The following is a 25,299-nucleotide window of genomic DNA, read 5'->3' as shown; positions in this document are numbered from 1 at the left end:
GAAATGCTGATGCCTTAACAATACATGTAGCCAGCTGCAGCTCATTGTTTTGGCTTCTCTACAACACCTTCAACCACCTTATTTGAACCTTATTTTAAATGTATAGTCGGTTTCATGAAGATAATGGATTTGTCAGATTATGAAAATATACCTGCCTGGTATAACAGCAGAAACATTTCTACATGCATTTACTGGGAAATGCAGATTTCTCCCTGCTTAACTGACAAGATGGACAAAATACATGTTAGGCTCTTTGCAAACTTTATTTTGTGAATAGGAAAATAGCATTTCTGGTAATCAAAAAAAGTGCCTGTATTACTGAAATACGAGCAGAACACGCATACACACACACACACACACACACACACGGAGAGAGAGAGTGTCAGAGAGAGAGAGAGAAAGAGAGAATGAATAATGGAATGCAGGCTTGGATGTAGGTCATTGGAAGCAGCCTGGGGAGGCTCAGACACAAACATTACTGGTTCAGACATAAACACGTCGGTCATCTGCCTGTCCATCGGTCTGTCCATCCTTTCAAATTAATTTCTACATGTTTTCAACAAATCAAAATACAGATGCTCAAATTTTCAGCGAGAGGCCAAAGAAAACCTCAAAATATTAGCTATAACGGACAACGTCATGTTGGGAGTGCATGAGCAGCAGCGGCTGGATGCCGTCCCAGGTAGTCCACCGGTCTATACTCTGTTGTGTAGTGGAGCACTGGACACTCAGCTCTCTGAGGCGCTGCAGTTACAGATCTAGATTGTAGGTATTTTTGTGTCCAAACTCATGTCAGTGAAAGCACCAGTCAGCAAGCACCATGTATCAGATTGAACGTCAAGCCAATACCTTTAGCTTCATTGTCACAGCAGAGTTGAATCTCTTCATTAATTTCAACATAAAAAAAAAACATGACCTACATTGCCAACACATCCCAAGAATAGACAACAATCATGTCCTTCTACTGCCCAAATACATTTGCTGTTTAGCGAGGGACTCACAAAACTTTTACTTTTGCTGTTCTAAAGCACTTTAAGCCCACATTATGTACAGTAGCTTTGTGTAACAAAATGTGGCGTGTCATGTTCTTAACAACAGCAACAACAATGGCTTTTATACTTTTTTCGAATGTGGGTTTGTACAAGAATATAATTATATTGTAAGGATGGTTAAGATTGCATCTGCTGCTCACAACACAGATAATAAGAAAAAGAACTGTTAGTCTTGGATGTTTTTTCATTGGTTATGTCTGTGATAACAACATGGAAATGCAGTTTCCTTGCTTTAATAGAAAAATAATCATAATAAAATTTTGGCATTTAGCGTTCAGATTCTTCGCTCTGGTAAATTGGTGGAAGTTAATCGGTTGAGTGCCTTGCCGCACTTTGATTTTCAGTGAATGAAAATGAAAGGAAAAAAAATGCACTTGAGAACAGCAGATTAATCTCTTAAGGTTGTAGTGTACAGGAGGGTAGAGGGCATGAGTCCAAAAGCCCAAAAATCCACCGCCGTGGGACCCTCAGTCCCCTTGACGACATGTCAGGGATTGATCACACTACAATCAGACTCACAGACCAAAGAGGTGGCCAGAAAGCAACACTAAATAGCTTAATGCACTGGTTGAAAAAAATCCTATTTGATACATCTATTTGAGGGAGACTATACTATTTCTGGACATGGGTTAATATGAGTCACTTATATGGGTAGACATTATACTGGGAACAGGCGAAGACTGATGTTTTAACTGATTAGCTGCCCTTCCAGGTCTGGTAAAACATTAGCTTTTCTTGCTGTTGCACTAAAACTATGAAACAAAATGTTTACAGTACTTTCAATGCTGTAAATATGCGTTACAGAGTCAAGTTTTATAACATGTGTGCCATGGAGAGGGTGAGTGACATTAGCTGTGGGGGAGCTCTGTGACTTCAGAAAGACAGCGCACAAAGCGCTGCCAAGAATTTTAGGTCACCCAGCAAGAGTGTATTTTACATGCTCACAGAGGACCAGAACAAGGATTTCTGGTTTGGCAGCCCTCTCCCATGCATCATAGTTAAATAACATCAGTCGTAGTTGTTCTGAATTAAGATCAGGTGATCTTCTCCCACACCCCCAGGGTCAAAAGGCATCAATGGATATTTGCATTGATGAAGGCAATAGGCTTGTACTCGGTGGATTATGATTGAACATGTGCATAAAAACGTCATGGTTTGTATTGTATGCACAAATTGTAGGAAGGATTTTGAGCACATTAAGATATGCAAAAACTGGACACATTTTCTCTCAATTTCGAGTGATGCCAATTCCAAAACGTACAAGTGGACTTCCAAAAATAACATTTGGGTAATATGGGAAAATATCTAGTGCACACAATGGGTTAGGTCTTTACTGCATGACACACCCCTCTGATGGACGTCATATCCAAAGGCTAGCAACATCGTGACTGGGTGAAGGCCATCAAATCAATTCTCACGTTGCGCAACGGTTCCTCCTTCTCTAGCTTACAGTTATAGCGCCATGGAATAGTCTGCTTGGAAGAAAACCGCACTGGAAGCAACCAATGACAGGTCAGGAGGAGCATCGCAGGGGAACTGAGTGGAGGCGGGACGGAGAGATCAAGGTTCAGCACCATTCAGCTCTTCTCTCTTTATGCCCAGAGTCAAAGAGCTGATTGGGGATAGTGTGGACGCCTCGGGGTCCAGGTGTAGTGATGGGGGGCTGGGGGGGGGGGGGGTGAAGGCATCACACGGTGGCACTGATGATGCGGCCGGGCCGGGAGCTGCGGTGGACCTTGGTGTGTTTGGATAAGTGGTCGCTGCGGGCAAACTTCTTCTCGCAGAGCGAACACTCGTAGGGCTTGATGCCCGAGTGCGAGCGCCGGTGGCGAGACAGTTCGTCGGAGCGGGAGAACCTAGGTAGAGGCAGAGGAAGGTACGGGGGGAGAGATACTGTTGAGTCACTCTAAAAACGACCAACTGTAAATACTCTTCTCCAATGGAGAAGGAGCTAGCATGAAAACAACAACCACAACAATGAATGAAGAAAAGTTTGAATAATTTTCTCTTATAAAAATATTTTTTTTTGAAGGAACACGGATGATAGTGTATAAATAATGGATACAAAATGCTCTCATGTTCTTGCATAACCAACACACATTTTTGCATATCAACAAACTACATCTTTATGTTAAACACTCGATAGGTTTTTATGGGTTTTTATAGGTTTTTATGAAACAATACATTAGTCACACACACACACGCACGCACACACACACACACACACACACACACAAACCTCCAGCCGCAGTCGGGCCAGCTGCAGGTGTATGGCTTCTCGCCTGTGTGGCGGCGGAAGTGGGCCTTCAGGTGGCTGCTCTTGGTGTACATCTTCTCACAGCCCGGGTGCGAGCACTTGTGGACCCTCAGGGTCTCTGACATGCTGGTCGCTCTGGCCACCCTGGGGGCCACTGCCTTCAGCAGGCTGCCGCCGCCGCCGGGGCCCCCGACCCCCGCGATGCTGGTTATTTCCAGAGTTCTCATGGTGATGGGCAGAGGGGCGATCTTGACGTACTTCTGGTCCGCCGTGCCGCTGAGGGTCAGCAGCGTGGTGTGGTGGGCGGAGCCGCCCTGCGGGGACAGCAGGGTGAAGTTGGGCCCCGAGGGGCCGTGGAGCCCCAGCACCAGGTGGGCCAGGCGCACCGCCGTGGCGGGGGCCGCCCCGGCTGGGGGGGAACTCCCGTGGGCGTGGGGCGGGGCCAGAGGCAGGGACTGCAGTTGGAGCACCAGGGGAGCGCCCAGCACCACATGGGGTGCCGAAGAGGAGGGGGTGGAGGAGGAGGAGGAGTGGGGGGTGGAGGTGGAGGAAGAGCTGGCCGCGGAGACTGATCCGATCGGGGATGAGGACCTTCTTCGGGCTGCAGTAGGTGGGAGGGCCGGGCGGGGGTCTGGCGGAGGGCTCTGAGGGCTGTCCGAGCCCAGGCAGGAGCTGCCGGCCAGGTCCCCGCGTGCCGCCGCCGCCAGTGGGGAGGGGGACAGGGGCAACAGGTGCTCACTGACGGACGGAGGGTCATCGCTGCTACTGCTGCTGCTGCAGACGGAGGCCGGAGAGGGCTCCTCCACAGAGCCCAGCCGGCCGTCCCGGACAACCTCCATCTTCTCCCGGAGGAACTCCTCGATGTCCTCCAGGGTCGGGGAGAAGGGGGACGGCAGGCGGAGCGGGAACTGCGGCAGGCCGGCCTCCTCGCCCGCCGCCTGGAACTCCTCCTCACCGCCCGCGCCAAGAAAAATATGCAGACTGGACCCGTCGCCCTCCTCCATGTACTGCTCTTCCTCATCCTCCTCCTCCTCCTCCTGTTCTCCAGGACTGGAGCTGAGCAAGGCTCCTAGCTCCCCGGTCTCGGGGCTATAACATGAGACCGAGCTGCCCCCATCACTGCCCATGCCCTGCCCTAGGCTCCGGGAGTACGGGCTGCCACTGTCCCTAAACAGTTCATTGTCCAAAGTTAGCGTTCTGCTGCTGATAGACACCATTGATCCAGGCCAGATACAGCAGAGAGGATGTCAGGGAAACGTCAGACGAGAAAATCCTGCAACGAGCAATAGTAAACCATTATCACCGGCGAAGCTGAACAAAAACCGATTTGTTAGGTCGTACAAGTGACCTAAGTGTTTATATAATAATTAAGACTAAAGTAAATAGTGCTCTATATTCCTAAAGTACATTATTGCAAAAAAAAATCCCGGGCTAGAACCCACATCCGACCACGCATTCACGCACACATCCCGGAGGCCCGACGCTGGGCACCACAACAACGCGCTTTGTAAACATTGCCCCCGACGGGATGCGATCAATCACCATATATAATCACCATACGCTAGCCACAAGTGTCCTGCGAGAATCACTCATTTTGCGTGGACAGTAACACGTTTTATGCATGGATCCCATGGCGATCTACATACATGTAGAACTACCAAAACAGGAATGTACGAGTCTCAAGTTCAGGTTGGATCCGAATCCATTTATAAATATCTCTAGACGACCCAAACATGCTGTCTAAACCTGGATCCCCTACCGTTTACAATTTCGCAATATAATCCAGCAGACCTGCACAAAGCATGTAATAAGTTGTTCCTCGTCGTCTATAGCAGTGTAAATCGAGTCCGTCCTTGACACGGGTCCATGTTGGCAGTCTCCGTCACATGACCGAATCGCTGTACACTCGGAGGCACGGATCACATTCGACCTCTATGATTGGACGAGGAAATGGAGGCTCGCCCTAAATACAGCGTTTTCATTGGTCACCGCTCAATAAATTCCGTTTTTCCTCGTGTTGTTACAAATGTTACCAATCACAGCGCTGGATACAATGTTGCATAGTTGTCCTCGCTTTGATTTAACGCGAGCTTTTTATGTTTAATAGGCGGTTATAGATTATGTTATTTTGAAATGTCAATAGTAAGAAACGCAGTGAATGTCTATGCGAATGGGTTTAAACAGCTGCAATGTAGTGTACAATTTCACTCGTTTGCCGTATTTTGTCTAAGGGAAGCATGCAGTACACTATGTGAAAGGTTCACTAGTCTACATGTAATCGAAAGACATTAATGGGGTAATCCAGAAAAAATGACAAATTTACACCTTTAGCCTAAAGCTTTGGATTAAAACAAACTAATTACTGGAATGCTGTGACTTTAGTTCAGCATCCAACACCATCATCTGCATCACTGTGTGGTATGGGAGCTGCACTGCTTCCAACCGCAAGACCCTGCAGCGCACAGCGAAGTCTGCAGGACAGATCGTCGTGTCCCACTCCCCTCCCTCCTGGACATCTATGGAATCTTCCTCACCCGCAAAGCAACCAGTATTGTGGGTGACCCCAGCCACCCCTCACACAGCCTCTTCAGACTCCTGCCATCTGGGAGAAGGTACCGGTCCGCAGCCTCCGAGCTCAACTTTTTCCCTTCCCTCCCCTCTGCCCCCACGACCTCTGGACTCTGCAGCCCCCATTTGCCCCCAAGAACTCTGGACTTCGATAATGTCTACAATCTCCCATAATGTTCCTCATATTGCACATTTCAATCCATTTACTTTTTTTTTTTACTTTATTTTATATATACCATGTCTTTTTGCCTTACCTTTGCATTATTCGGAATTATTTTTGCACTACTTAGAATTTATTTATTGTCAATATTACTTTTTTTTAATTTTATTTTACCAAATGTTATCATTTCTCTTTATTGCACCCTGAGGCACAAAAGCAATTTCGTTTGCCTTATATGTCTGGCACATATTTTGGAATTGACAATAAAGCTTGACTTTGATTCTGAAGTAGCGACAAGCAAGTGGTTTAGTTATTGTAGTTGTGTCCCAAAGTAAATACAACATCACTGCCCTCTTATATATGACCAAACAAAGTCCGCCATTTATTAAAATGAGCTGAAACATTTATTTAAATCTGTATAAATGCATCCACAGATGGTAAGTACTACTCAGTAAATACTTACTTACTTTACATGCACTTAATATATCAATCCAAGCAGATCTGCTCTTGAATCTTAACCAACTTCCTGACTGTCTTTTCTTCCTGAAATTCCCAAGATTCCTTATAGAGCACACCTCAATGGAGTCATCAACCTTTTTAAATAAGGGTAAAACCTAAATGGCCACTGCACATTGTAAAATCCATCATTTAGTTTCTATATGATGATGTAGACAAATATCTGGTACACCAAGGCTTTAGTTGGCCAGAATAAGATGGCAATGAGACAGCAAACCAATGGCGACCACATTGTGTAATGTCAAATTGACACTACACCCTACATCCTGCTCATTTTTCTGTAATAACCCCCAGAAAGTTCATGGTTAGCATTATTAAAGACTTGTCAAATCAAATGAAATTTGATTTATATATTGTGTGTTAATTATTCCCTATGTGGACACTGTTTTGGTGTATACACCAAAGATGTGTAATACTGGCGTATAGACTTATGACACATACTAAAGTTTTGAGTTTCAGCCTTTATGTCCTCCTCTCTGCTTCAAGGCACCACAGGATATCAGCCCTCAACAAATGAAGACATTAGCGTGTTTGCGTCCATATTGTGATTACACATTCGATTATGTGTATGACATGGTTGGTGCAGAGCCTCCTTTCCTATAGACGTGCACGCAGGCAATGTGCTCTCTTGAACGTAACACTATATTATCCTCCTCCGAGTCCTTCATATTTTGCCATTTAATTGGTCACATTGTGTTCAGGATAGCAAGATTGAATGGCATCATGGGAAACACACACACAAACACACACACACACACACACACACACACACACTTTTTTGTATGTATCATTATCATATATAATTACTGATTTTATTATGTATTGTACTGATTTCCACCATCTTTTCTTGAACATTGTTCAGTCAAATATTTTTAAGGCTAAATATATGACTGCAATTGTACATAAATGTAGTGCATATATGTAGCCATATATTGTTTTCATCATGCATGTTGTTTTGTAAATATTTGTGGTTTCTTCAAAGTAAATCCTTTGCAAAGATGCATGTCATAGCTCTATCCACCAGGCCAAGACTTGGTGAACTGCATTGAAAGTCCGGTGAAATGGCCTGCATATCTAAACCTTCTAAAATTGTAAATAATCTGCTCACGAAAGCCCCGAAGGGGAGGGAAAATGGCAGGGAGTCGGGTCAGTCTTGGTAGGACTGAATCAGAAATGCTGTGGTAAGTCAGTGTTACTTGTGGTGAAAAGGGGACCTCTTGTGGTCAGTTAAAACACGCTCACCCTGGATAGATTGACGTCAATATTCATATTATTTTCTTCATCAAAACCTTTTATAACAGTTTTATATTAATACATCTTTAGTAAATTCCCTGTAAAAATGTTTAAAATGTAATAAGAAAATTAAGTCTCAATGGTCTGATATTGGAAAATAGAAGCCTATAGCGATATGTAATGTCCATCCTTGGAAATATTGTAAATAATCAATTGAAGATCAATAGATCAATTACAATTATATTTTAAATAGCTATAGCATTCCTCATACCTATTAGCATGCCAATTGTGTTTTTAACACAGCTTGAATGATTTCAGCATTCTAATGGCATATGGCATATTGGTTCATTCATGTTATTTAATTAATTAATGCATCTAATTATATATGAACATTTAGACATTGATCAGTAGATGATCAATAGTGTTACAAAGTGGTGCGGGGCACTCCTTGACTACCGAGTTGAGCATATGGATGAGCTGCTTGCAGCATACTGCAGCACATAAGGACACAGGGAAGCAATTCTAGGATGGTTTCTTAGCAACTGTACACAGCAGGAGACCGCCAAGCCACTGAGACTGCATAAAGCTGTCATCTAGCGACACATTACTAGAGTAAATCATGCATTTATGTTGTAGTAAACCATGAAATGATATAGATAGATATATAGATACAATGAACATAGATAGAAATCCACCATCAACATACATAGGTAGAGATTGCAAACCTATTCAGTGTATGATAGCAGGACATCCTTAAATATTTTCATGCTTATGTTGGCAGGCAACGTGGGGAGATGTATGCATCGTGCACTTGAGAAGTTATTGTAAAGGATTCCGCCTTAACACTGTGTTGAAAGAGCTCAATGTGTCATAGGTGGCTTGCTGATGCTGTAACCATGACATTTACTCTGGCACTTTTACAATTGCATATATTTTGTCTTTCAATATTTTTTAATCTTTCAGAAAGCCTGAAATTGTTATCATTTTAAATAAATAGTTAAAACGATTGAAAGCCCTACATCACTCTGAGGTGACACTCTATTTGATAGACAATGAAGGACCGATTAAGTGTATATAACAGGGACCATTCATTGTAAGCCTTCTCTTCGTCTCAGCATGGGTTCACAATGGCCCCAGATCAGCTGAGAAGGCGATATTTTGATGCATGCCATCGGCCTTACACACATACCTGTGTGTGAGGTATGATGTTCATTGTGTTGTCTGATGCAAACATCCCCAACTTTGTCCCAGCAAAACGCATGATGCTTTTCATATCCATAGTAACGGTTTACCCTGATTGTGGGTTAGGGTAAGGTCTGCTGTTCTAACTACTGGTTGTGACTATTTTTGCTAATGCTGCAGGTATCAATGGGATCGTTATAGGTGTAAGGCAAAAAATAACTGTTTGGTTTCCCCTGTAAACATAAGGAAGGAAGAGAAAGAGGAAAACCACGCCACAGTCTGCAAGACTGAGAATCTTGCTGAGCACTCTATCCACTAAGCTGTGAGACAATGGGCAATCTCTTCGTCATGTTGACTGTAAACTGTTATGTCTTGCCAAAGTGGGTAAGAATATGTGCTTTCACTTAAGATGTATTTCTATACTGAACGGCAAGAAACAATACAACCACCATCGCATAATAGACAACCTGAGAATTGATGCTTAGTCTTTGGATAGTCTTTGGAAAATATGTATAAATAATTATCCTCTGGATAAGGAAGTAGGTTTAACATAAACAACATATAATCAGGGTTACAAAGCCCATCCAGTTTCAACAGATGGGCTGACTATATGTTTGCGGTTATTAGATAGCAATAGGTCATTGAGAAGTGTAACAGATTCTTACTCTGAGATGCTTTGAGGCTTGAAATAGTCCACAACTCCTTTACATCAAGTATTCTGGTTCCCTCCACAAAGTGTAGTGGAAGAATCCAGAAAACTTGATGTAAAGGAGAAGGGCATCTATCTTTGCACATTCCACTACTTCTGGACTTATCTGCTCTTCCCTGTAACAGTAGGGTACATAGTGGTCAGGGGCTGCACTGAACTACGAGCGCACTGGACATAAGCAACAGTCAATAATGTATGAGGTCAATAATGTAGAATATACGGTCTATAATGTCTACATTGACATTCTACACCATTGACAGCACTCTTTTTTTTAACACATTTTCTTATTTGACTAACACCGATTTGGTTTGGTGCTATGCACTCATTAGGGTTTGGATCAGTTGTCATCTAATGCAGAACAGAGAGCTGAATGCCACAGAACAGGTAGTTAAATCTGTATCAAAAGTAGGTTGCCTTTATTAGAAGCTGGGAAACCAAAACATTATCAACATTGTTGTCAGTAATACCTTTTTTTTCCTCTCCAAAGACCACAATATTGCCATTATCATCATCTTCATCACTTCTAATCGACCCCCCCCCCCCCCACACACACAACATGCAAAACAAATTGAATAGTTCAGCGTTCTTTTCCACAAAACTGACGCAAGCCTCTCCTGCAGTCCAGCTGTGTTCACACCATTGCTCACATTTACATTGCCAGTACAATTCAAGGTACATAGAAAAAAAACACTAGTCAATCTAATAAAAAATAATTTACAATGGAGGAAACAAACTAGTGTTTCCCATAGCTTGGAAGGCTGTGCGCCTCGAGTGTGATGACAACATGGATCGGGCTGCATTGATCTTAGGGGGACATCATCAACCGAAAGCGCGCCCTCAACTCCGACAGTACCCTTAAGATCATCCACTACTCACTAACAGATTGCAAAGGAAATAGTCACGTGACACTGGACTCCTACAGACGCCTACGTCGTTCTAAGACATGGGTTTATCACACCCGCCGCAACACATACACATCCTACCCACATGTCTATTAAGCCTTAAGAAAGTGGCATCCTTACTAATCTGGCCAACAATGAACATGAGGGGTTTTGAAGAACAACTCCAATTTGTTATAATAGGTAATTGCATTTCCCTTGAATTATGCATGTTATTGACCTTATTTAAAGATTTGTAACAAATAAATGAATGCAAACATTTCAAAATTTTGTTTGCCACTAATGCACGTGAAATTAGTTGCTTTCAGTTCATGTTAATTCATTTTTATTTCTTATACTATGCCTTCGAAGAGAAATTTAGAATAACTTGGAACAGCAACAAGCGTTGATGTTGATTCATATAATAATCTATGCATAATTCATTTTGATATTTGAGCAATGATACGTTTATAATGTGGGCAATTCATGCATTATTTTCCCCGTACAATTTCACCCAAAGTGTTTGTAGCCCTCAGTTGATATAAAAACACCTAGCTGATGGTGTCCCCCACCCCAGTACGTTCCAGGGGTCCTCCAGAGGACACACCAGGAACAACAATCAGCCAGTTGGTGTGTGTGGTAGTAAATTAGACAGAATACACTAACCCACTGGAGGAGGGACATGTAAATGTGCTTTGGAACCAAAACACGAGTATTTCAAATGCGTTGGAAACATTTCAGAAATTGCAGTCATCGGGAAACTTTTAATTGATAGGAAGCTTTGCTTTTGGATATTTATTTTAACCACTCAAATACTCGTCAGTATGAAAAAGCCTGATTATCCGATAAGCTATACCTGGCCTCAAATCCAACATTTTCCAGATCATCTATGGCTTTGGACGATCTACTGATACTTCAACATGTCAACCCACTTTTTGTCCGCCTAAAAAAGATAGGATAGATTACATTCTGGAGCCTCTCTTAAAGCGCTGCTCGCTGACAACACCGCTAACTACTGTGGCCTGCACTTGAATAAAAGACAACCAAGATTTTAAGGCAAAAACTATGATAGAGAAACCCTTAAAGAGTTATCTCTGGGGTAGAGACGGAGCTGCCCTTTTAGTTAAGATAGTTCCTTCCTGCACCTCAGAACCACATTAGAATTAACAATGTCTAGGTTGTCAAAATATAAATATATACACACGCAATCATAATGTCCATGTAACACCGAATGGGGATTTTTGGGGTCGATGGACGTTTTGCAGCGGTACCTGCAGACATGGATAGATGAACAGTTTGGTTCTCAAGGACCTGGTGTGATGGCACAGTGCCAGCTCCTGCCTTTAGAGTTGGATGAAAAAAAAATAAAACAGGGAAATAAGAGAAAGGAGAGCGAGGACGGGCGGTCCGGAGAGCTCCAGTCAGACCAACCACAGCCAGGACACATTGGATAGGGTTCGAGTTTTCTCTTTAAAATCAAGATACATTTTATTTTTTTTCTTAAAAAACAAACATTACAAAAAAAAAATCAGAAGAGAATTAGAACAATAAACCATAACTAAAAAGTACGCGAAAAAAATAAAACATTCATTTTCTTTTGGACTTTCAAAAATAAACCAAAATAAAATAAAAACAGCTCGTTAATGCTTGATAATAAGAACAGAACAGGGATGCCTGGCGCAAAGGTATGAACGGTGAGAAGTTGCATTGGCCATGCAAGATAATGTATGTTGGGCTTTTAAAAACAACACACAACATTAACTAAGTTGGCTAAGCAGCGGACGAAAGCGACGTTAAAAAAAAAAACTATCCACAAACACTTTGTAAAACGCGTACCCGAAAAATCACACATATCAAAAACGCACACATTCATATAGGCTGGGTATCCCTGGTGGATACCACTGCAGCGCACCTTCCCTTCCCCCCTCCACCGTCTAACACACAACTTTTAACCGTTACAAATCTACAAATGTTGCTGGTTCACATGCAGCAGCAGCAGCTAGTGGCTAACACAAGAGATGGCGCTCTACCCAACAAGCAGAGGGGCCAGGGAGCCTTAAGCCCAATTCAGACCAAAGATTCGCCTCACAACGACTTGCAACTCGCAACTCCTTGCGACGAGATGGGCTGCGACGTTCTAAAACTGGGCAGTTCACACTGCTGCACCGGGCGGCGACGTCAGGTGGTTTACCTAGCAACTGTGAACGCTCTGGCACAGCTGAGAGCCGCAACAGCATCAGCATCAGGCTAAAAAATAGCCTAACTTAGGTTTGCGATTAGGTTGCTTGAGCTAGCACCCCAATTTACCCTCCCAGACCCTACACACATTAGCAGTTTATTGGGTTTCATTCTAATGTAAATGCGACAGCTCCGCGGTTTCTGGGGGGGGGGGGGGGGGGGGGGGGGGGGGGCTTGGGTAGAGGTGTTGCTACGCTGTCTCCACAGAGACAACGCAGCGATATCATCATGAGCAGTTCTAACTGGAGAAAGTGAAACCGCGAGACCCAATAGTCACCGGTCTGACCACGGCAATTTATTTATTTAAAAAAAGAAATAATAATTTCATGGGTCCTGCTAAAAAAATTATTATATCATGAACCTACAATAGAAGAATCTGTAAGCGAGAAGAAATAGTGTTAAAGCACACACACACACGGGTCTAGGGCACTGCGTATTCGCCTTACTTAAGCCAAGTGGTGTCAGACCACGGGTTATACCAGAACAAGGCCAGAAACTAACCAGAACAAATATTGAAAAGAAGAAAGCGTACACACAGCCACACCCAAGCCGGTGGAATCAAGCATTATTTAGGCAACGGCTCAGGACGGATCGCTAGCGATAGTAAGATGGAGGTGTAAAGTGTAACAGCATCTGAACGGCATCAGGGGCGGAGGGGAGGCCCTGTGGTAGGGGGAGAGCGGGGAGCTTTGACAAAATACAAAAGAGAGTAATAAAAAGCCTGTTTCGTTCGCAGCATGGTATCATGAGCGCACTGTCCTTAGCTACCATGGTCAGTTGTTTTTTTTGCATACTCAGGATAATATTTTTTTGTTTATTTTTTCTTTCCAGTAATAGTAGAAGGGAGAGAGGGCAAAAAGTAGCATGAAGTCCAAACCATTGAGCCAGGCCACCACACACAAAACGGTTACGAAATAAGAACGGAGAACCTCAACACAAAATGGAACAAAAACAAAAACGTAAAGGAAGGAAGGGGGGGGGTCAAGCTGAGAGGGGTTTGAGAAAAGGGAGGGGGGGGGGGAGGTCTGGAGGGCGTAGTCGTCGGCTTCCTCTAGTCTTCTCCGGAGGGCGCCTCTTCTTCCGACCCGTCCTCCTCCTCGTCTTCCTCTTCGTCATCCTCTGCGTCGCCGGTGGCGGCTGCTGCTGCTGCGGCGGGCGCAGGGGCCTCCTTTGTCTTCTTGGGGGCCGGGGAGCTGGCCGGCTTCTTCTCCACTGGCTTGGCCTTCACTACCTCCTCTTCCTCCTCCTCCTCTTCCTCCAGGGGGCTCTCAGGCTCCTCCTCTTCCTCCTCCTCCTCCTCCTCGTCTTTGGGCGAGCTCTTCTCCACGGCCTTGGCGCTGGGACGTCCCTTTCCCTTTCCCTTCAGGGGACTGGGGGTCACTGTGGGGAGACGGGGGAGACACACATCAGCGGTGAGGGCGCGAACGATGTGCACCTCGCACCCCGGGGCTTCTCACAGCAGGGATCTCCTCTTCGGACCCCTGGAGCAATCTGAGGCGTGCGGGAGAGCCCAGAACCGGACACCGCGTGGAAAAACATCCAAAACATCCAAAGAGGAGCAGGAGGTGGCGACGGCCCAGGAGAAAGTTTAAGCAGACACAACAAGAACAAAAACAACGTACCGGTCGCCTTTAGCCGGGGCTTGGGGGACTTCTTCTCCTTCTTCTCGGGCCGGCCTCGTCGGATCACCTTCTTGCTCCTCTTCTTGGAGCGGCCGTAGTCGCTGTCGTCGTCGTCCTCCACCATGAAGTCCTCGTCGCTGCCTGACTCGTTGGCTGGGGGGATGGCGGGGGGGGAGTGGTTATGTGCAATGCAATATATGAACTCAGTTTCACTATCCCCATGAAGCAGCGATAGGAGAAACGCATGGAGGTGTTCATGGAGTACAGAGTAGTATGGAGTCAGGCTCTGCCATTATCCTGGAAAACTTACCTCCCTACGCTTGGGCTGATGATCGCCCAACTACAATCAACCAGTCGACGATTAAACCTTTAATTTCTCTTTAATGTAATTGGATATTCTCGGCCATGTTCACTGCCATGTAGTGACACTAGCCGAGAATGGACATGTTTTAAATATTTTAACTACACCTTTTGCTAAGACTAATAGCTTTACAAATTAAATAACTCAATACAAACTACAAACGGCTATTCGCTGCCGTCGTTAGACGAGGACATCATTGTGGAATACCCACTGGCACATTTAGACCCGTAGCTTCTCCGACGTTGTTGCAAAGAGAGAGGTAAGGGGGGGTGGGGTACCCAGTGGGTTGCAGTCTGAAACCTCCCCACTGGATGGCACTAAACCCTACACACTGCACCTCATGTCTAGACAAGCGGTTCTCAATATTCAAGTTCACCTTGATGTAGTTGAACCATAAGATAAAGGACAGACAGCAATGGCATTTGTGGGCACAGTTTGCACACACTCCTCACTCTGCTTCAATGTTTGACGTGCATCAAAGCCTGTGTGGCTCAACGTGTACAGTGTGTGTGTGCATGCAGTGTTTGTGTGTGTGCGTTGGTGTGTGTGCAGGACATACGGTCGTTGTAGGCCTCCTCCTGGTCCTCCTGCTCCTCGTCCTCGCTGCCCGCGTCCCCAAGCAGGATCTCCCTCTGTTTGGACACCGCCTTGGTCGCCGCCTGGCGCACCGTGCGCACCTTGCGGCTCACCTCGCGGTCCTCGTCGCTGTCGTCTACACACACACACACACACACACACACACACACACACAATTAATTAAGAAACAAGTCCTATTTCTGTTGCTTCCTACGGCTACACCGTATGCTGTAGTCGCTTGGTTTGAGTGTTGAAATGCTATAACCTTTGGTAGCTACTCCAATTTTCTACTTGGCTTTGGATAAAAGCATCTGCTAAAAGACTAGATGTAAATGTCGATGGTGGGAGACGGTAGGGGTGGGCCTTCAGTTTCTGCTAATTAATTGCCAGTAGGATGCCTGTACTGCTGATGGTGTGGAACCCCCAAAGGCAGCAACAAGGCCCAAACAATACCTTCTATTGACCCAATACCTCTATTGATTCTTAAATCACTGAATATAATGATGGAGTGACATTTTCATAGAATATACCATCCACCTAGATGTATGCTGGGTAGATCAGTCCACCAGCCTAACCCTATCCGTCATACATCTAGGTGGACACGTCCACTTGTAATGTCAGAAGAGGCAGATATTCAAAACGGCTAGTCTTTGAATTCCAGCTGAAACAGTGGGTTCACAGACACGTTAACGGACCTGTGGTCGAGAAGAGTTACAAGTACTAACTTGTTTATTGGTTGAGATTTCTGAAACGAAGTGTTTTTATATTGTATTATTTAGTTTACTGGCTGCAGTATTGGAGATTTCTGATACGTTATGTTTATATACCGTTTTATACTTATACATGTACTATAGGGCTGTGCAATTGATCGAATTTTGATCACGATTTCGATTCTTGGGTCAAACGATCTCCAAATTAATAAAATTGAGTTGGAACGATTCTTTTGGAATTTTCCGTTGTCTATGAGGTTTTGTGAAAGAGACGCGCGTGCGCAATCCAGTCCCTCCCCCCAGAGCATTCAACTCGGCCCCGCGAGCTGTGTGTGTGTGGTGACCTTATTCAGAAAACAGCGCCAGCGAGATGGCAGAGGGAAGACAGCCGCGTTTACTCGATATAAAGGGTAAAACAAGTTCTCTAATATGGCAACACCTCGGATTTGAAGAAGCCGACGAGGCACAGGCCCACATAATGTGCAAAATGTGCTACAATGTTATATCTGCACCTCTTGGAAACACGACAAACTTGTTTAATCAAAGGCCCCGTCCACACTAACCCGGGTAAATCTACAAACACATAAATATTTATCCGTTTAGCCCTTCCATCAACACTAAAACTGAGAATTCTGACACTGAAAACGATGCTTTTCGAAAACGATCGCTGAGGTGGATACATGTGAAAACGCTGGGCTCGCGTTGTAGTGTGGACAGGGTAGATGGAGGCTTTCAGAAACGATGACGTTCGGTTGCCATGACACTGTGCCATGACGCTGCCAGAATATTCAATTTGAACATTTTCTTATTTGAACAGTTTGTGTACTGTGTAGTTTAAGAATTTTGAACACTCAGTTACCGTGTTTTTTTTTTTTTTTAGAGCCGAATAAACGCATTTTATTTTCAAACTCAAGAAGAATCATTTGAAGAATCGTGATTTCCATCTTGACCACAAAAATCATGATTCTCATTTTTTTCAAAATCGAGCAGCCCTAATATACTATAATATTGTACTTATTCAGATTTTTTGCTGCAGATTTATATGACTTGAAACCGTGTTCTTACTTTAATATTTATTTAGTTTTTGTTCTGTATACCTTACTTTTTCTCTCATTTGTGTCAGTTCTGCACAACGTCACTTTCATTTCTATTCAGTTTATAAGAGTAAAAAGGCACACATCGTTATCGAGATATGAAATGACCCCTATCGTGATAGATCATTTTGTCTATATCGCACCACGCAAATTGTTATTAAAATATCTGGTATTGAATCTACTCTTTCTGGGTAGTACAGGCAGGGTGTGTCCCAACACACAGTAACGAGGGTGGAGGTTGACTTTACCTGCGGGCCGTTTCCTCTTCGGTGTCTTCTTGGCGGGTTTCTCGGGCTTGGGCTTCTTCCCCTTCTTCCCTCGCTTCGCCTCATAGTCGCTGCCCCCGTCTTCTCCCTCCTCTCCGAATTCGTCCTCCTCCTCGCTGCCAAAGTCGTCTTGAGCGAGACAGGAACACATAACACAGCGTCATTCACGGGCTCCCTAGCCAGCCGGTGGTGGGCACCTGGACGTACGGCACAGACACCTGGGTGTATGGCCCCGACACCTGGGCGTATAACAATTGGCTGGCAGCTTACCTGCGGAGTCGTTTTTGGATTTGGTGAGCTTCTCGTCAGACTCTTCGCTGCAAAGGAATTGTGCCAAACACACATAGATTAGGCATCTATTTTAAATCTTGCCCTACAAGGACAGATTTCAGAGGTCTTTTTTTTAATGACACACCCAATGCTGGTTGAAGTCGTGAACTGCGAACAAAAGCGCAACTGAAGTATTCAGCTCCACGTCACTTTGCTAGATCTAATAACAGTAGGAATTGTTTCATTTTTAGATGCGTTTACATCATCCTTTAATTATGTACGTTTGTAGATTCAAAAGAATAAAAAAAGATGGATCAAATATGGATACCTGATAATTTATCCTAAACATAAATATGTTAATGATATATGAAATCCTTCCCATCGAAAGGTCCCCTGTCTATCAAGAAGTGTTTTTTACTTTCCTTTTAAAATCAGGGTGTGTCACCCCCCATAATTGGGACACTCACCTGTCATCCTGCGAGTTCTTTGAGCGCTTGTGCTTGGGCTCACGAGGGGGAGCGCGCACCTTCTTGGGCTTGTCCCCACCATAGTCCTCTTCTGCCACAAGGTCAAACCAGTTATTAGTAGGGAGACACATTACACGTATCATGTTCCTCCCATGCTGTAGTGAATGCCCAGTGGCCATCATATACACACCCCAGTTTTCAGATGACTTACCGGCATCAGACTCGTTGAACTGCGAGTAGTTCACCACTTTCCTGTTCCTGTGGAGAAAGTTCACATTAGACAAGGCCATGACTGACTGACTTAGTACTACTACTACTACAGCAGTAGTACTAAGGCAACAGCAACTCGGTTGTCCAACCCAAGATGGGTTGGACAACCCATCTTGGGTTGGATAAGATGGGTTGGACAACCCATCTTATCTATTTGTATTAAACCAGTATCTATGCTGGTTTGTTTCTTTCAAAGAGACACCAGTATCTATACTGGTGTGTTTCTTTCAGAAGGAGCCCCCAACCCGTTCAGTCTTTAGTGTTCACTCGGTTGCTCATCTCCAGTTTCCAGCACTCATTTAGTAGAGTGTTTGAGCCGAGCTTCAGGTGACAAACCGCCGACCACATGGCCTGGTGCTCGGTAGAAACCAACACCTATCCACAGCCAGTGAGGGATAGCATGCGTATGCGTGCAGCACTGAATCCACGACTAGCTGTCTAATGTGAAATTGGCAGGGCAACCATGTTCAGCAGGGGGAAGTGTGGAACCCAAACCCCGTTGCGTCTTCAAACGTGTGTGTAGCATCAGCAGCTGCATTCCAAGAGCATTGTCTGAGATAGCAATTACCTCAAGAACCTCAGAAGGTGGTGTAGAGGGGGCCCTAAAACTAGTTTACAAGAGCTAGGATTACAAGAGCAGGGGCATGTGCAGAAAACAGACTGAAGGCCGCATGCACATGGGCATAAGAAAAAAAGAAGAAAAAAAGGGCGTTTAACGGCTCGCTGGACGGTTCAGTCCTTCGAATACACCGTGGATACATCGTGCATCTAAACAGGAAAAAATTGAGCTGATGCACGCAGATGTATAGATCTGTACAGAGGGATTTGTGCGTAAACCAGTAGCACGTTTGATGCGGATTTGAATGGGAACAGCGAGAAATCGGGACGCGCGCAATACCTGGAGGAACCGGAGGGGAGGAACCGGGAGGGGGGGGTCTGACCAACACTTTGTTGCCGCGTCACGATCGCGTAAAAAATAAGCGATTGTTTGTGGACGTGATCCAACACAACACGTATAAACGATTCACATATTATAAAACGTTTGGGTCAATGATTAAGAAGGGGGATGGCGGTTTGTGTGAACCTCTGTGTGCTGGGGGGGGGGGGTGACTCGGTGAGGCTCTCCGCCCTCCTCTGACATCACCCAGCAGGGTTCATTTATTAAAATGTAGCCGAGCTCTTCCCTTTTACTACAGTGTCGCCATTTGGAAACCAAGCAGTGCATCGCAGACCTCCATTACCATATTCATAAATCGGCGCTGTAATTTATTGACTATATGTGGACACGCATACATTCCAGTCCGGTTGCTAAACCAGATCCAAACCACCAGGCCGACGACCTGCCCTCCATTCCTGCTTTTTATTAGCGATCCAGAGCCTTCCAGTGGATGAATGGGGAAGGGAGCCATGATCGGATTCTTAGTCTAGTCTTCTGGCACAGATAAAATACCAGGCCTAGCACGATCGAGCCTTATAATAAAACCAGTGAACCACATTTGAATCCCAGCGCCTTTCTTTTATGGCTAAGATATAAGACAATGCACGACACGGCGGTGCGCTCTCGGCGTGATACACATTTCAACAGAAAACTCTCCGAGATATGGCGATCCCTCCACCTCGCTGGGGTCCATGTTAGGATCGGCGTGCATGGTCCGAAACGCACACGTTTGCATGCATCTTTCATGAAAAAAACAATTGGTTATGAGAACACGGCGGTGGAGACACGGAGGTATTAGTCTGCAATGCGTGCGTAAAACGTGCAGCCACGGCGGGCGACATGTTAGGCAGAACGTACCTCACTGGTCTGGACATTTTGCAGGAATACTGTGGAGGTTAAGAATGTAAGAAAGGGAGAAGAAGCCAAGGGAAATGCAAAACAAAAATATTTCCACTCTGCAACTCCGATGGGTGCGAGGAGGCGCACGACTCCGCGCCCGGGCTAGTGCGTACAACTAGAATTAGGGGAGCGATTTGTCTTCCACACGCGATTTTTGTAAAAATTTTACCTTCAGCTACTCAAAATGGTGAATAAAACAAACTGAAACTGCAGCCTGTGTGCAACCGAACCCGCGGCCTTGGGGTGGGTCCTTTGTGTGGAGAACCGCCTACCGCGGAGGGTGAGAGGAGCAGCTCGGAGGACGAGTGCTTCCATTGGCCCATTTCAAATATCAGCCCCTCTCCTATTGGTGCGACGCACCGCTCGTCACGTCATGCTGTAGCCTGTTTACCCTCCCCCCCTTAGCACTGTAGGTAGAGGGCGCACTTTTGAGAAAACAAAAAGAGGCCCTCAATGTGCATGCAAAGATTTAGTTTGGGCCCCAAAAGACCAACAAGGCAACACTATGAACACAAGTTGCATATAACACGAGGGTCCACTTCTGTGTATTACATGGCAGGGTTTTGGAGTTGCGGCATGAGATGCAGGTATCAGGTCTCCACAGACCACCATGTGGAACATCCTATAATGTATATAGGCCCCTGCATAGCCACAACTCCACTCTAGCCTCGGGGTACATGCTTAGTACGTCTTAATACAGGTTGGGTTTGTACAGATGTGGTTATAACCCTCTTTACTTCCACGTTCATGAATCTTTCTGTTTTTAAGACTATTTATTGAACACGGGTTGATCTAATCCGCTGATCTGACCCTCACCCCCAAAGACACACCAAACACCCATTTCCAAATTTTCACCACTGTAATCAGTTGGAGATAATCTTGGCAGGAATGTGCGTTGCAAAATGTCAACTGGTGAGGCTGATGGGTATGTCTCTGAGATGAAACCGAACTGAAGCGCCAACCAATACTCCCTGTAATGGGTATTCATTTCAATTGGGAAACAGTTTTTTTTATTGTCATCACCTTACAATGGGCTGGAGGGGGGGAGGGGGGGGGGGGGTATATTTCTTATCTAACCATTTAATGCAATTTGTGGATGGCCAGGGGAGTACAAAAGGTTCCCTCCGGACCAAAGACTACTACCTCTGCCAACAGTAGAACAAGGACTTGAACAAGCACATGTCTGTCAAGTAGACTGGGGTTAAAAGGGTTGATACAACACACACATTGGGCACATGTCGTGTTATTGTTCTACACAACACATTCTCCTGGTTGAGAGTTTCAGTTAATTCAGGGGGCTTTGTGCGAGAGTAATCTTTGTTTTGTTAGGCTTATTGAATGGGAGGTCCACCCACACGTCCGATGAGCTGAAGTGGGCTCTGTCAAACTGCAGGATTAAGGACTTCATTGGAATGTGAGCTATGTTCTGTGTGTAATGTCTTTGTATTCAGACATGTATTAATTAATGTAAATATACGGTAACCTAGGCAAATGCTAACTTTTTGGCCACATTTCACCTGACAAATGGCAGTGTCAAACACAATCTGTTTCTTCCAATATTGGTACATTTATTTTTTCTTTCAATTAAGATATTTATCAATTTCATCCGTCTGCAAATTCCCCAAACATTTTTCAGCTGGTCAGTGATGTGAGGAGGTCCACGCAAAATAAGTTTGAAGGAAAAACATTTGATGTTTTTTTTTAATATTTGATATATTATTAAGTGCTATTAGGTTATGAATCACCAGGGTTATTTTAGCTAACAGAATGTTGGCAAGCAAAAAAGGAGGCAATTTTGCCAATATTACACCTAATGGGGAGAAACTCGATGTCATTGAACACTATTAAAGGTTTTTGAACTGGGCTTAGCTCCGCTGTTTGGCCGGGACCCGGCAGATGTGATGGCATGCTGCTCCTCTCGGGATGTTCATCTGGCACAGAGACCGGTACCAGGCCCAATGTGATGCCACTGCCTGGGTTGAAAACAATTCTGTGTCAACTCAATTTTATTTGTACAGCCCTGATTCACTTCCCTCTTGAACCCATCCTGAGCTCACAAGTTCACGTTCACTATCTCGTATCTCTTAGCTCACAAGTTCACATTCACTTTCTCTCTACAGATCAGTCTGGCAAAGAGCAGGATAAAAGCCTCTCCCAGAAATGCTAGGAACAATTGGTGATCTGTGGAATTTAAAAGACAATGGCAGTGCTTGAGGACAGTGGAGGAAACGGCAGAGCAATTAAAACTGTTCAATCCAGAACAGAATGAAGAATGATGTTAAAAGATGAACCGAAACCTGGGCCGGAAGCTTTTCTCAGAGGAGGATAAGGTTTACGTGAATTTTAACCAAATTCCTCCAGAGTGAAGAGAACACGAGCAAACGTAGTTGTTGATTCTGATTGGCTGGGATTTGTTTCACCAACGTAAAGCTGTGAAATCAATTGCTTTCTATTCAGGCCAGACAGATAATCAGTTCAAAACACAAAACTGAATATATCTGGATGTGCTCACTCTACTGATCAAGTAACTCTACTTGATCACTGGTACACCTTCAAACTCCTCAACCCAAACCATATTGAAAGAGGGATGCCCAATCGCTAGAGATGGCTAGGAGTATAATAGGTTATTCAAGGGGCCGAGATTTAATGCTGGTAAAACCCTTTCAAATTACAAGACAAAAATAAAATAAAACAAAGGATATTTAATAGAATAGCCTTTAACAAGTGTGCTGTGATTAAATCCTGTCTTTAGGCTAGCCTAGTGGGAATTTATTTATCCAGCCACACGGTGGTGTGGTCATCTTCTGTCTTTACTCTTTCTTTTTATTCCATCCCTCTCTCAATGCAGCTTCCAAAGCGGTATAGACTTCTGTATCCTCGCTCTCAGAGATGATGTTGGAATGAAAATCAGTTATGTTGCCATGGCAACGGGGGAAGTGAGTTTCTCCTCTCTCTCTCACTCTCTTTCCATTTCATGCCTCTGGATTCACTCCATAGGCATCATCATCACATCCCAGCTATTGCCTAGCATAGAAAAAAAACGAAATTACACAATGCCTGTATCTGTGGATCTTTTTCCATTTGTAAATGAATGCACACATAATACACAAACATACATACACAAATACAGAAGGATACTAAACTAGGTACCAGAAGTAAAGGAGTAACGTACAGAGTGTCTTATAGTCTGTTGATCGCACGCACGTACGCTCGTATGTACGCATGTACGACGCACGCACGCATACATTTACACACTCAGTATCTCTCTCTCTCTTTGTGTCTGTCTATCTGTCAGTCTGTCAAGCAGTGGCACATACCCCTGTTGTGGGTGCCATCCACTACACTCTGGAGACACATGATTATACCGTGGACCTGGTGGAAATGTGGCCCTTGTTGAGGTACATTGTCAACGTTGAGGGGTTCTTTTGTATTGACCTTTTTTTTTTCCCATGGCAGGACTTAGTTCACAAAGTAAGGGGCTGAGGTCTTGTGCCTCCAGCCCAGACCAAGAGAGAGGAGATTCAATGGAAACCACTGGGGTTCTGGAATACTGCAAACTAAACTAATCTGCAAACTTCCCAGATGACTAATTCTATGCACGCTGTAACCCTACTCCATCTAGAATCCAACAGCTTGGCTTTGGGAATTACAAACAGAGAGGTGAAGGATTGAAAAAAACAATGACTGGGAATCACAGGACAGTGGGGAAAATATGGCAAATAATGACAGGACTGTTAATCAATCATGTTATGTGTTTTATAGCAGTGTGAAGGTAATTTGGCGTGTATAGTGAATTGAGCCTAGCCCTCACCATGTGCATTACTGTATGGGGTATGTGTGTATGGAACAGGGCCGTGGTGTGGAAGCTTGCTGAGGATGATGCTGTGTGTTTGCAAGCGCATCACGGGGAACGTGTAGAAGGTGTCAGTGTGGTGACAGCGTTGAGACGATGTACCTGGGAGACAAAGGTGTCTGCAGCGCAGGCTGCTGCCAGCTCTTGAGAGCAGTGTGAGGGGATAATTGGTAAAGGCCTCCTCATCTCAGACACAGTTCACTATTCCAGGTTGCGGTCCTCCTGCCATCAGGGATTGGCTTCAACCCGGCACTGGGGTATTCTCAAACAGTGATTCCCAACCGGACCTCTTAGAAAAGGATTAAAAAAAAAGATATAGGCCTATATATATTATTTTTTCATATCGTATTTTATAACTTAGGCTATACGAGTGATGTTATTTCCTCCAACACATTGACATAGAATCGATCAATATGCAACTTAGACACTGTAAATTAAGCTCTGTAAATGCACTGTCTTTGCACTACTTTTGTGTTTATTGAACTCTCTTAGGTGACTTTTCTTATAAGTCTCAAGCATTTCATTACTTTGGCTTTAAATGTTGCGAATATGACAAATAGCTATCTTGAAAAACATGTTTTTTGTTTAAAAATGATGAATCTTAAAACTACGCCATTAAAATTGACTACCGGTCCTCCAAATTTTTGAACGAATATGCCGGTCCTTGGAACAAAAAAGGCTGGGAACCCCCCTGGTCTGGAAGGTTTCCCCTCATTAGGTTATACCGATGGACTGTGGCAACTAGTGAGGTTGCGATTGTTTTCTTACTGATACCTGGACGTTTCTCCCCTGGTCTTGATATGCTGTCACCCACTTCTTCGGTCCATCTCTTCTACTCCACATTCTGTTACTCTCTAGTGGCCCAGACTGGAAATTGCTGATATAAGAATGTACACCACTGGTTGTTTTATTCCACCTCCTGTTATTATTTAAGCTTTCATCTAACCCATGTTTTTGATGGCATATATACAGTAACTTGCACTTCAATTATTTCATAATTACATTTTCCTGGACGATCATCATTTACAATTTGGATTGCTTTTGTGGGGCTATAATAACATTTTCGTTAATTTATTTCCTGCATGCTTGCTATGACATGTTATGTGGTTAATGGCAAAGTTGTCCCCTATCATTTGCAATTTCCTAAAATTCGATGGTTCATCCTATATATTGGCAATAG

At 44.4% G+C, this 25,299-nt stretch overlaps 2 protein-coding genes across 4 annotated transcripts; both read right to left on the bottom strand.

The window, feature by feature from the left end:
- Positions 1–641: 641 nt before the first annotated feature.
- Positions 642–5,176, bottom strand: LOC307079045 (Krueppel-like factor 15). Of its 2 annotated transcripts, none has more exons than XM_079741108.1 (3): positions 5,069–5,176; positions 3,292–4,582; positions 642–2,908 (listed from the first exon to the last, which is right to left on the bottom strand). In XM_079741108.1, exons 2-3 carry the CDS (start codon positions 4,524–4,526, stop codon positions 2,740–2,742), a joined length of 1,404 nt encoding a protein of 467 aa, XP_079597234.1. In that variant the 5' UTR covers positions 4,527–4,582; positions 5,069–5,176; the 3' UTR covers positions 642–2,739. The 2 variants fall into 2 exon arrangements, with proteins under 2 accessions (XP_079597234.1, XP_079597233.1); XM_079741107.1 differs by having other exon boundaries at positions 5,101–5,176.
- A 5,119-nt stretch (positions 5,177–10,295) lies between these two features.
- On the bottom strand, positions 10,296–20,503 carry nucks1a (nuclear casein kinase and cyclin-dependent kinase substrate 1a). Of its 2 annotated transcripts, none has more exons than XM_079741376.1 (8): positions 20,225–20,503; positions 18,371–18,417; positions 18,160–18,250; positions 17,693–17,739; positions 17,405–17,551; positions 15,336–15,488; positions 14,416–14,568; positions 10,296–14,173 (listed from the first exon to the last, which is right to left on the bottom strand). In XM_079741376.1, exons 1-8 carry the CDS (start codon positions 20,239–20,241, stop codon positions 13,845–13,847), a joined length of 984 nt encoding a protein of 327 aa, XP_079597502.1. In that variant the 5' UTR covers positions 20,242–20,503; the 3' UTR covers positions 10,296–13,844. The 2 variants fall into 2 exon arrangements, with proteins under 2 accessions (XP_079597502.1, XP_079597503.1); XM_079741377.1 differs by having other exon boundaries at positions 18,160–18,247.
- Between the last annotated feature and the right edge of the window lie 4,796 nt (positions 20,504–25,299).

This window comes from Pollachius pollachius, assembly GCF_949987615.1.
Source record: "Pollachius pollachius genome assembly, chromosome: 8".
Classification (NCBI taxonomy): Eukaryota; Metazoa; Chordata; class Actinopteri; order Gadiformes; family Gadidae; genus Pollachius; species Pollachius pollachius.
Note: the sequence above shows the minus strand (reverse complement) of the source record. Positions and strands in the feature narration are given on the sequence as shown.

What these genes read in the sequence shown, in the direction of transcription:
- LOC307079045 (XM_079741108.1), bottom strand. Translation starts at nt 4,526, where the DNA reads ATGGTGTCTATCAGCAGCAGAACGCTAACTTTGGACAATGAACTGTTT. An exon ending in TGGCCCGACTGCGGCTGGAG is followed by an intron (nt 2,909 to 3,291) that starts GTTTGTGTGTGT and finishes GCCTCTACCTAG; the next exon opens with GTTCTCCCGCTCCGACGAAC.
- nucks1a (XM_079741376.1), bottom strand. An exon ending in AAGAACTCGCAGGATGACAG is followed by an intron (nt 17,740 to 18,159) that starts GTGAGTGTCCCA and finishes ATTCCTTTGCAG; the next exon opens with CGAAGAGTCTGACGAGAAGC. An exon ending in ATCCAAAAACGACTCCGCAG is followed by an intron (nt 17,552 to 17,692) that starts GTAAGCTGCCAG and finishes GTCTCGCTCAAG; the next exon opens with ACGACTTTGGCAGCGAGGAG.